The sequence below is a fragment of the Nerophis lumbriciformis genome, linkage group LG11 (assembly GCF_033978685.3).
Source record: "Nerophis lumbriciformis linkage group LG11, RoL_Nlum_v2.1, whole genome shotgun sequence".
NCBI lineage: Eukaryota > Metazoa > Chordata > Actinopteri > Syngnathiformes > Syngnathidae > Nerophis > Nerophis lumbriciformis.
Genome location: NC_084558.2, coordinates 39,746,581 through 39,758,327, shown reverse-complemented (window position 1 = coordinate 39,758,327; position 11,747 = coordinate 39,746,581). Strand labels below are relative to the sequence as shown.

At 41.8% G+C, this 11,747-nt stretch overlaps 1 protein-coding gene across 3 annotated transcripts in view; it reads right to left on the bottom strand.

Annotated features, from left to right (window-relative positions):
- Positions 1-11,747, bottom strand: part of kat6b (K(lysine) acetyltransferase 6B) — a 53,970-nt gene that overhangs the window by 22,383 nt on the left and 19,840 nt on the right. For 2 of the 3 annotated variants that reach the window (XM_061966605.2, XM_061966604.2), the window contains exons 3-8: positions 6,603-6,711; positions 5,678-5,793; positions 5,398-5,479; positions 2,656-2,785; positions 1,640-2,586; positions 519-640 (exon numbers count right to left, since the gene is read on the bottom strand). In XM_061966605.2, coding sequence (XP_061822589.2) covers positions 519-640; positions 1,640-2,586; positions 2,656-2,785; positions 5,398-5,479; positions 5,678-5,793; positions 6,603-6,711 — 1,506 coding nt within the window. The remainder of the gene's footprint in view (positions 1-518; positions 641-1,639; positions 2,587-2,655; positions 2,786-5,397; positions 5,480-5,677; positions 5,794-6,602; positions 6,712-11,747) is intronic. The other variant, XM_061966606.2, reaches the window with a different exon arrangement.

The following is an 11,747-nucleotide window of genomic DNA, read 5'->3' as shown; positions in this document are numbered from 1 at the left end:
AAGAATGTAAAAAAGGGCCATAATGATGAGCAAATATGAGCGCTTTTGAGACCACAAAAGATCGAAACAGATTATTTGGCTAGCATCACAATGCTACGACTACCAAACAATATTAGCAGCTCACAGGAGCCAATGCTGTGAAATATGCAAGAAAACATTTGACAATGTCAATCATGTATATCAATATCAGTTTACCGTACTAATCAACGATGATAAATGAAAGCACTAACTATGATAATCAATTGTAAAATATTAGCTTAACTTTAAAAGAAGATACATTTAAGACAGATTGCACTTGTACACCCTCCCAGGAGTCTTAGCCTGTGGAAAACCATTAACACCTCCTGGGTACACTAGCTGTGAAGACATGGGAGGGAAGATCTAAAAATACATCAGATAATATTGTTAAGCCTCACAGGTTGCTCTGAAGCGCTAACAGTTAAGTCAGGTGTCAGGAGTTAGCGTCGAGGCATAAAATGAACAATACTTCATAAAGTACAATGAAAATGTTCAGTAACCTGTGCAGCGACTTCCCGGACCCTCGTGAACGTCCCAATATCTTCCTCCGTCACATGGTCTCTGGACATGGCCGCCAAGCTGGAGCCGGCTTCCTGCTTTACTCGCAACTCCCCGCTGTGGCCTATTTGACGGCACAATAAACGCCACGTCAACAACATCAACTTACAAAATAAACACCGGCCGGTTTGACAAAAAAAAAAAGAAAAAAAAAAGCAGCTGGATACATTCTATGCAAATGTCCTCGGAGGATATTTTTGCATGTTTATTTGTGCGGGGGGAAAAATCCCTAATGTAATGAAGCAAAACTAAATCGCTCTAATTGCGTAACCGCTTTCATGTGCTTAGTCATCCACCAAGACATTTCCCCATGAATAAAGAAGCAGATGCAGTGAAGGGAGCGGGAATCGACATGGAGACGCAGCGGATGTTGGAGAGCAGGCATTACGAAAAGACATCATGACTTAACCACCAAAACAACATTTCAAGTGGGAGTGATTTGTGATTAACATATTCACGAGGGCGCTTTATGGGCAACTTTTGTTTGTGAATTAGCGTCTATAAATTAGAGCCTTTTGAATATAGTCCCAATTTTTGTTTCTGATTTTGCGCAGAGACGGTGTCGTGAAAGCTTGCTGCGGTGGCTTAGAGTCATCATGTCATCTCTGAGTCAGCTGCGGCTGAATGGCGAGGTTACACGTGTCTTAATGGCTGCTGCGAGTGGTGACACTGATTCGGAGGGTGAGGCACAGCGCTGATGTGACGGCGGCGGCGGAGGCATCCACTTCACAGTGCGGAGGAGTGGAGGGGGCGGTCAAGGACAGAGGATCATGGAGGGAGAGTTAGTGGGCCATGCAATGGATGGAACAACAAGCCAACGGGCGGCGAAAGAGGATGGAAGCCACGTCAACTCCGCAGCCAAGTTAAGAAAGTAAAATAATTCAAATTAGGCAGAAGATTAGTCTGTTAGAATGCTGAGGGTGTCTTCTCAAAATAAGAGATTAGCTCTGCTTTGAGGGAAAATAAGTGCAAGTGTCAAAGCTTTGAAAGAAAATAAAGAAGAAGCTCAGAAAAAAGGTGTCGAGACGCAGGCCTCGGCCGGCGCTTTTGGAGCCTTGCTTACCATGATTATTCTCTGGCTTAATTCTTCCGTCTGTCAAGTCGCCCTTTCCCGGGGAGGGGGCTCCCTTCTGGGAGCTCACTTTATACCTCAGCCTGCCTAGTGTCCGGTGCTTTTTAAGGAAGGGGTTGCGTTTGAAATGGCCGACCAACTTAAAGGGGTGTCCTCTGGGTCGGCCCGGCCCGGCAGAGGTGGAGCTCAGCCGGTTTTTATTAAATTCGCTCTTTCCGAGGCGCTGCGGCCCCGATTTGGAGTCCCGCTTTCGGTGCGCGCGCTTGGGCGGCGCGTAGCACGGCAGCGTCTTTTTCCGCGACTGTCCCTGAGTGGTGTAAATGTGCGAGAGTCCGTCAAATAGTCCCTTTAGCTGGCTGCTATTGCAGAGGCTACTAAGGGAGGGAACACTAGACTGGCTGGAAGAGCTCTGCGGGGAGTTAGCGGAAGTGGAGCTGCTGGACATCTGTGAGGGTGGGCTAAATCCCGGCGACGTTGGTGCGGGAGGAAGTGCAGACAAGGGTGCTATCTTGTGATCGGTATCTGGCGGAGGGGTCAGCTCGGGCGGACCCTCGTCCCTAGAGTCTAAATGTTTGGCGGGCGATTCTACGCCGACGGCCCGCGAGCGACGGCCCACGGGGGAAGGGGTGAAGAATTTGGAAAGGCCATCAATGAGCCCTTTGGTTTTCTTGTTAACTGGGAGCGTAGCTGCGGTGGAGTAGGGCGTGAGGAGGGTGGGAGTGGTGGTGGTGGTGGTGGTGGTGGTGGGGGTGGAAGTGGTGAATAGGGTGGCGTTGACGGCACAACGAGGGTCTGTAACAGCCAATCGGTCTCTGGAGTCCTTCACAGATGCAGCATGAGCGGATGAGGGTGTGGTACAGACGGTTATCTTTTGACCCCTACCAGGTGACCCCCTTCCGCCTAGTGCCACCATGGAACCATCACCACTGCTTAGAAACCTGCAAGCAGACACATTTAGATGACACCAGTTCTCATGTCAGCCCGTGACGATAATTGTGCACACGTACATTCTTTGCTTGAGCTTATTCCTGGGCCTTCCGATCGGCTTTGCGTATCGACGTTTGATCTCGTCGGCTTTCCTCTGGAGCAGTTTCTTTCCGTTATCCTTGGGTCGGCAGACCTGGCAGACCCAGGTTCCTGGAGGGCATCCAAACACAAGACAGGGCGGGTTCATCAATTCAGGGGACAAACAGAACGTTCTTTTTGAAACATTTCCTTGAGCACCGGGAGCTGGCGACAGTCCCATCAGCTCACAATGACAATCAATTACTCAGCACAAAGCGGAAAGCCAGCAGGCAAACAATGGCGCGTTCTCCAGTCCGGTGAAATAGACTTCACTGCAGCTTTTTGAGCAAAACTATGCACGCAGCGATATGGGATTTGATGGTATTGGTGGAGGACAATTTTGACAAACACCAGCACACAAGACTTGCCAATTTTTAAAAAAAATGGCTATAATGTGGTTGTTCCTTGTTCTTTTTATACAATAACTGACACCTTTTATATCAATACGATTACAAAATAATCCAGTCATAACCTGCCAGTAAAATAAAGATAAGTCATATTTGATACGATCGCTCACCACAGTCATATGATAACGTTACCTTTTATCAAAAAATATTACAGTATATAGCCGCGTAAAGTCTTCAAATTCTCATAGGAAATCTAATCATATAGTTAATGCAGTTTTTGCGCTCTGTTCCCCCGAGCTCAAACACATAATGCGACTGTTTGTAAATGCTTTTTAACACACCTCATACGAACCTAGTCTGATGAAATAAGAAGACTTAGCAGGAGAGATCAGCGTTGTCAACTTAGCGACTTTGTCACTATATTTAGAGAGTACTCACACCTCTTGATTGGGTTTTTCAAAAACATACTACCATCAAATCTAAAGATTTGTTTTGGTCTTAATAGATACATATGAAAACTTTAACATGAAAGCACGTATGACCCCCCTCAAAACATCTAAAAGCACTCCCGGGTGTCTTTGTCTTGTGACATAAAAAACACACCGAAAAAAGTTATGTTGGTATTTGTTTTGCTTTTTATATATTTTGGTAACTGTTTGTCTCCAGGATTGTCTATACCAGGGGTCGGCAACCCGCGGCTCTAGAGCCGCATGCGGCTCTTTAGCGCCGCCCTAGTGGCTCTCTGGAGCTTTTTCAAAAATGTATGAAAAATGGAAAAAGTTGAGGGGAAAAAAATATATTTTTTGTTTTAATATGGTTTCTGTAGGAGGACAAACATGACACAAACCTCCCTAATTGTTATAAAGCACACTGTTTATATTAAACATGCTTCACTGATTAGAGTATTTGGCAAGCGCCGTTTTGTCCTACTAATTTTGGCAGTCCTTGAACTCACCTTAGTTTGTTTACATGTATATCTTTCTGCGACTTTCTAGGACGTGTTTTATGCCACTTCTTTTTCTGTCTCATGTTGTCCACCAAACTTTTAACGTTGTGCATGAATCCACAAAGGTGAGTTTTGTTGATGTTATTGACTTGTGTGGAGTGCTAATCAGACATATTTGGTCACTGCATGACTGCGAGCTAATCGATGCTAACATGCTATTTAGGCTAGCTATATGTACATATTGCATAATTATGCTTCATTTGTAGCTATATTTGAGCTCAATTAGTTTCCTTTAAGTCATATTAATTCAATTTATATCTCATGACACACTATCTGTATGTAATATGGCTTTTAATTTTTTGCGGCTCCAAACAGATTTGTTTTTGTATTTTTGGTCCAATAAGGCTCTTTCAACATTTTGGGTTGCCGACCCTTGGTCTATACAAATTACATGCCCATGCATCACGGCCATTTAAAAAAAATAAAACAATTAATAGGACATTATCCAAGCTCTCTCCACAAAAAAGAGTGCAGCCCTGTTAAAAAAATTGGCCATAATGCGATTTACATGGTGAAATGAATATATGACATAGACTCATAACATGTAACCTTAAGACATTTCAAGCCTTTTTTTGACATAATTTTGGTGATTATGGCTTAGTTCATGAAAACCTCAAACTAAAAAGCTCAGAAAATTTGGGGTTTTCAGAAATTGCAAGCTTTGATCATCAATATTATAACAAATAAAGGCTTAACATCTCTCACTTTACATATGAGTTTGTATCACATATTAGTTTCACACTTGGAGTTGAATTGCTGACACTTTTGCATAATATATACATTTTTTGAGTTTTACCTGAATATGATACCAGTCAGCATTATCATTATAAAATCTATGGAAAAACTGCAAAATAACCCACAACAAAAAAGTCTGCTGCACTCTTACTTAAATAAAGACGTGACAGAGGTAAATCAATTGCTCCCCGCCAGTCTCTATGATAAGCGTCACCTTTTATAAAAGGAATCAATTGAAAGACTACAAAATAATTTATTAAAAGCACAGTTAGTGCAGTACAATAGATAGAAATGTTATGTGTAAATAGAAAAAATACAATGTTTACTTTAAATTACTTTAATGTTTAGATCAGTTCTATAGAAAATGTATCCTTAAATGACTTCTGCTGCAGAATAATATTCTGTAATGTTAGGGGAAACACTGATTAGTGTACTACTACAGAACATGCACTATTACTACAAGACCCCTGCTGGAGGGTCAGGCTGGAATCGTTGGCTACTGTATGCATCCAAGGCTTCAAATAAGTCACTGTGAGCGGAGTGACAACCACCCTAGACAGGTTCGGACTGACTACAGGGACCGTCTAACACCTCACCTTTTGGCATTCTTGAAAGCGGCGGGTCACAGCATTCCATGTGAAAGCCCCGGTCGCATGAATCGCAGAAGAGCATCTCGTCCTGAAGGAACAGCAGACATGTCTAAAAAAAGGGTGTGAGTGTGGGAGCGGGGGTGTATCTGTGGCATGGCGTGCATGCATCATTTACAGTCAAGTGTGGGGGGGGGGGAATAACGTCAAGAGAGCCTCGACAAACCAACAAAGCCTCAGGGATAGAATAACTAGCTTGCAGGTCCTTAAGGAAAATGGGTGTACTTACAGCGTTTTTCCCCTGTATTCTACAGGAGCTGCAGGTTTTGCATTCAATACATTGCCAGCGTAATCGCTTCACATTTGAGGTCAACTCGGGAGAGAACTTCAGACATGACGGATGCCCTGGAGAGAGAATTGAAGTGTTACATATTTAAAAAATATTAACACATGCCTGTGCACCTCTTAAATCCCTCACACTGTCACAATCTAAAATCACTATGATCAAAACATCAGCGCGGCTAATTACAGATAATTTGATCTTAATGAGCCTGAAACAGTAGCGGCGCTCATTCTAATGGAAGCAAATCCATGAAAGTCATGCAGAAGCGTGTCTCGCCCAGCCCCTACACACACCCCCCACGCGGCGTGGTTGTAAAACAGCTGTGTTACAGTGAGAGGACAATTTGTGTACACTCGGAGCGCCTAATGAAAACCAACGTGGCGCTAGTTAGTCAAATTTACACAGTAAAAATGTCACGCCGAGAACAATTCCTTGCGGCGTTTAAAAATAATTGTTCAAATATAAATGGCCATTTCATGCAAGGGTGAGAGCAGTTGCGTGTGGAACAAAACAGAAAAGCAAATCTGCTGTGGGGAAAAAAAGAGTTGATCTTTGCTCCTGAGCATAGTAGGGGGTAAAAGTCTGACTTCAGGATTCCAAACGACCACTTATGGAGGATATGCTGCCTTGAATCGGTTCGAGCCACTCGATTTAAACGTCGCTCGTCCGATAAATCCCCTCAAAGCCCGACGAAAGATCTGGCTAAGTGACGTTGGGAACTGCCGCCACACCCGGGATGAAAGATGTACTTCGTGTCGTGTGAGATCACAAAGCTGTCTATAACTTTTACGGCTGCAATTGATTTTACAATACAACACTTTCATGCCGCTTACGAGGAACGGTATGGAAGCACGTGTGTGTGTGGACTTACCGCTGCTCCCGCAGTCCGCGCAGGACAGAAGCTCCTCTGCAAGCTTGTCCCGATTGGACTCTTTAGTGCCGAGACAGAAACTGCATATTGGGATGGGGTCTACCCGGAGCTGGATGGGAACACAAATGTAGACAAACCGTTTAAGAGGGCGGGGGAAGAAAAATACAGAAAAGCGCTATATGAACATAATTCACTTCACTTGTGACTCGTAGCACTTTACATAGTGAAACCCATGATCTAAGTTCCATTTAAACCAGTGTGGGTGGCAATGGGAGCAGGTGGGTAAAGTATCTTGCCCAAGGACACATCAGGAGTGGCTAGGATAGCGGAAACAGGGATCGAACTTGGAAATCTCAGGTGGCTGGCATGGCCAACCGAGCCAGGCCGCCCCAAAAGAAACGATTAATAATTCATTTTCTACCACTTGTCCTTAATAATTTTGACAAAATAATAAAATGGAAACTGACAATATGTTACTGCATACGTCAGCAGCCAAATTAAGAGCCTAAACTTGTCTTTAGTAAAAGACAAGTTTTCTTGTATGTTCACTATTTTATTTAAGGACAAACTTGCAATAAGAAACATATGTTTAATGTACCGTAAGATTTTTTGTTAAAATAAAGCTATGAATGTAATTTTTTGTGGTCCCCCACTTAGAAAAGTACCGAAAAGTATCAAAATAATTTTGGTACCGGTACCAAAATATTGGTATCGGGACAACACTAGTAGGTGTAATGTTTTTCTTTATTTTTCTCAAGGTCCTGCACCTCCCCCTTTGAAGTCTTCTAACGCCTCACATTTTAAAAAGGCACTGTCTTACACAAACACAAAAAAATACATTGGAATTTGTTGAACATTTGTCCCTTGTTGACATGAAAAGTACAGTTACAGGCACACAATGTAAATATATCCTAAAAGAGATTGTCAGATGTGTGTTTTAAGCACAATATCAAGACTCCCAGTGGAATAAACCAAGCGACCCTATGCCAATTCACACATCCAGCACATATCCATTACATCTGAGTCATCTTGGTAAATCAAAGTTGAAGGGTTTAATCCTATTCTTGAAACTAGCACTCGAAACTGAAAGGATTACCTAGTATGTCATCAAATTACTGCCACAATAAAAACATGTTGTTATTGCCATGACACCGTGTAAATTTAGCAGAACAAACATTATCAGGGCTTCTATCCCAAACCTGCTTTAGAATTACAACTCTCCCGTTGCTCATGAAAGCAGTGAGCATTTAAGCAAGTGCTGCCTCCTTCCCTGCATGTAAAGAACGTGCAGATGTGATCGTTACTTGAGGCCGTAAAGATCATATATCATCATGGCTTTGTCAATGGAGCTTTAAAGGGCACTCTGGGCGGGCACAAATATAGCATCCTCACTTGAAACTTCATACATGGCCACCTTCTGACCTGCAGTTGAATCTCTCCACCACCTCTTCCATCCATCATTACATACATGACAGGACCACCTTTTCAACCAGTTACAAGGCATCCTCTGGGGGTAAAAACGCAGCTTTGTTGATGGCTACTGTATCAATTAGATGCTTGAGTAGGTTGGAGCAGTTTACTCCCCTACTTCCCCAACCAACCAGGTCAATATTTGAAAGTGGGCCTCTGGGCGTTGGAGGCAGACTCGGCGCTGCAAAATAAAATTATGGCTACAACACCTGATAATATTCATCCGGAGCATAATACATATTACAATAACATGGAAATATATTATTGTTATGTCTTTCTTTGCGTTGCTTCTCATAACCTTTCTGGTGTTATTACTTGCACAGGAAAATCCACTTTAAAAGCTTAAGGTCAGTCAGCTTTACAGATGCCACGTCTCCTATGCAAGCAGATTGCGTTGTTGTAATGACATCTACCTTAACTCAAATTCTCCTCTGCTCTCTTAGCCACGCACTGCGAAACCACAGCATTACTTTAAACGAGAAGTCCTAATTAAATGCACAGAGCCGTGGGTTTTCACTTAGTGGATTATTTTCTGAGTCTTTCTATGGATTTCTATTATAACAAGAAAAGGAAATTTCCTGTCTCTCCCAATAGTAAAAGACTAATAAAAAAAATAAAAATCCTGAATCCAGTAAAAATGTAATCACTTGTTCCTTCTCCCATATTTCCTGAAAGTTCAATAAAAATCTGACCATAACTTTGTGAGCTGTGTTGCGCACTAACAAACAGAAACAAACCCCAGCAAATCAAAGCATTAACGAAATTGGCAAGTTAATGCATGTTTGTTTTGTCCGTTGGTTGCTTCCAAACAGGCTGTAAGAGGGTCCACTCTTTGTCAGCACTTGTGTGCATTTGTGCTGGAGCTGAATGAAATAAATGGAGTGAACACTCTTGTCAGCCATTCACTCACTTTGACTCAGCACAAACTGAAGTTGAGCCTTGTAAACCAAACGTGAGGTACCGGTAACGTAGTAGAAATTATCCGGATGACAAAGGTAGGAATCTTTGGGCACCTCATGATTCAATTCAATTCAGATTGTTGGGGTGACAATTCGATTAATAAATCGATTCTAGTAATATATTATTTGGTATATAAATTATAGTAAAACATTTACAAAACAGGTTACAGGTTACAAAAGCTCCTATTGGCTGTTGAAGTATGACTGTTGGCCTAAAAAAACAGTTGAAAATAATTTAAAAAAAAATGTTCCTTACAAAAATCATAGAACGTTAATCAATCTAACGAAAGAAAATAGAACAACCTCTACTCCAACCCAATCCCAGCTTTACAATACTTAGGATAGACATTTACAAAGCGTTTCAGAAAACATACAAATACAATACCTATTAAATATAATAATAGTTTTGTTTTAATCCAAACATTAATTCTCCCCCCCAAAAAGATACAAATTGCAAAAAAAAAATAATTAAAAAGTATATACATATATTTTTTATATATTCTCAAAAATTATGAATAGATACAGAATTGGAATGCATAAAAATAGCGATTTGGATGTGAATACATTTTTTGGAGCACCTCCACCCGGATGATCCCCGAAATCTAACCACTCCCATTTTTTACATTTCCTAAAAGGTTCATCAAAATCCACCCATACAGTAACCTTAAGTTGCAAATTACTGTACATATTATACCTCCTGGCAGCGGTAAAAAGGTGGTGGTTATCAGACATGGCAGGCAATCAGTGATAGTCTGTTGTTTTAATGGAGATAAAATAGGGAATAACAAAATATGCAATACTTCCCCAAAGTTTCTTACAAAGTGGAATAATTGAGATTAGGTTTCGACACGGGGCAGCCGTGGTTAGCGTCCATGCCTCACAGCGAGAAGGTCCTGGGGTTGATTTTTTTTATGTGTAACTGCGTGGGTTCTCCCTGGGGACCCTGGCTTCTATTCTACTTCCAAAGACATGCACTTGGGGATAGGTTGATTGGCAACACTAAATTGGCCCCAGTGTGTGAATGAATGTCAGTGTGATTGGTTGTCTGTCTCTGTGTGGCGATTTGTCTAGAGTTTACACTGCCTTCCACCCGAGTGCAGCTGGGATAGGCTCTAGCCCGCCCGCGACCCCGAGAGGGACAAGCGGTAGAAAATTGACGGATGGCTGAAACCCCCACTTTGAAACTGAACAGTCAGCGTTACAGATGCCTCCTCTACATGTGTTGTTGCCATGCCTTCATAAAACGTTATAGTAGAAAGTAAATGCAGCAAACTAATTATCGGTTTTCAAACAAGTCTATTGGAGGTGTGGTGTTTATTTGTTCAAGCGTATGACGCACCTGTTGGCATGTCATGGAGCAAAGGCTCCTGCTTGAGAAAACAAGGCTAACACTAAAACGTTAGCTGGTCTATGAGAAGCCTGTTGAACAAGCCTGGCTGGAGATCAGATTACAAAATCAGTCGGTGTTGACAATAAAAATGTGTCATACTTCACGTGTTTTCTGTCACAATAAAGACTAATCCAAAAACATTGCACCAGGTCCACAAAATCATCTTACCTTCACTCTGAATAACAGATCAATTACATGAAGTTATTTTCCAGCCAAATAATAAGCAATTATGTCAACTGCTTTTAAGCAAATTGATTACATCATTGCTTGTTCGTGTGCAAAAAATGTCATGCGGGGTTGTTTCGACTTATCTTTTTAAAAATACATTAATCTTAAGCAGAATCTGTTTATCTTTACTCTGAGCGCAACTAAAAATGACCAGGTTTTATCACCTTTTGTTGGCTGACAGCAGACACGACAGTCAGAAACACAACACGTGCATAATAGCAGCCTCATTAAAGTATGTACGCGATTGATTAAACAGCTACCGCAACAACCGCTTAAGTCATACCGTTACCGATCTTGGGGTTTCAAAGTGACGGAAACATGGTGACATGTATTTCTTGGCCATTGTAACTGCTTTAAAACAATAGGCTTCTTGCTGAACAACATAAAGTTCACATTATTATTAAGAGCAGACGTTTGTGATCTTTAACTAGCAACAGAGACAGTCGACAACAAAGAAGCAGACTGTTGGGAATGATGATATTCCAAAAGAGCAACACATATGCGAGACCCCAAACATCAAATCCCCTGCTTTGAATTAGTGTCTGCTATGTATTTTCATCTTTGCTGAAAAATCCAAAATCCACAGAATATGACAAAAAAGAATCTTCAGGTTTTCCAAACTGAGGAAACAGTCTGCACACCACCTGTGTGTGGCTTTAAGGAGCCGCCCCTGGAACTTTTAGGGAGGATGTTTTAAGTGGACGGGAATGATCCACTGAAGTCCAACACCTGGTTCACAACAATTATGACAAATGTCAATAATAGGGTCCAATAAGACTTTTGACCGTGTGATACGTTGATCATACAGTGGACTGGCTTGTTTGTGCCAAAACTTCTGATGGTCTGGTGAAAAAAGTGTGCTTCAGACCTCAAAATCTAATCTGATTGTCATGTGCTGATATATAAAACACAGAAGCGAAAATATCACAGAAAAACTATACAATATGTCTTGTTTTTGCGGTGGTCAAAGCCAAGAACAGGCAACAGTCAGTGTTTCCATGCACTAAATATATGGGTGTAACGATTCGTTTTAACTATTCAATTCAGATGTTTGGTTGCAGATACGATTCCGAGACGATATTTTTTCAGAACAATACA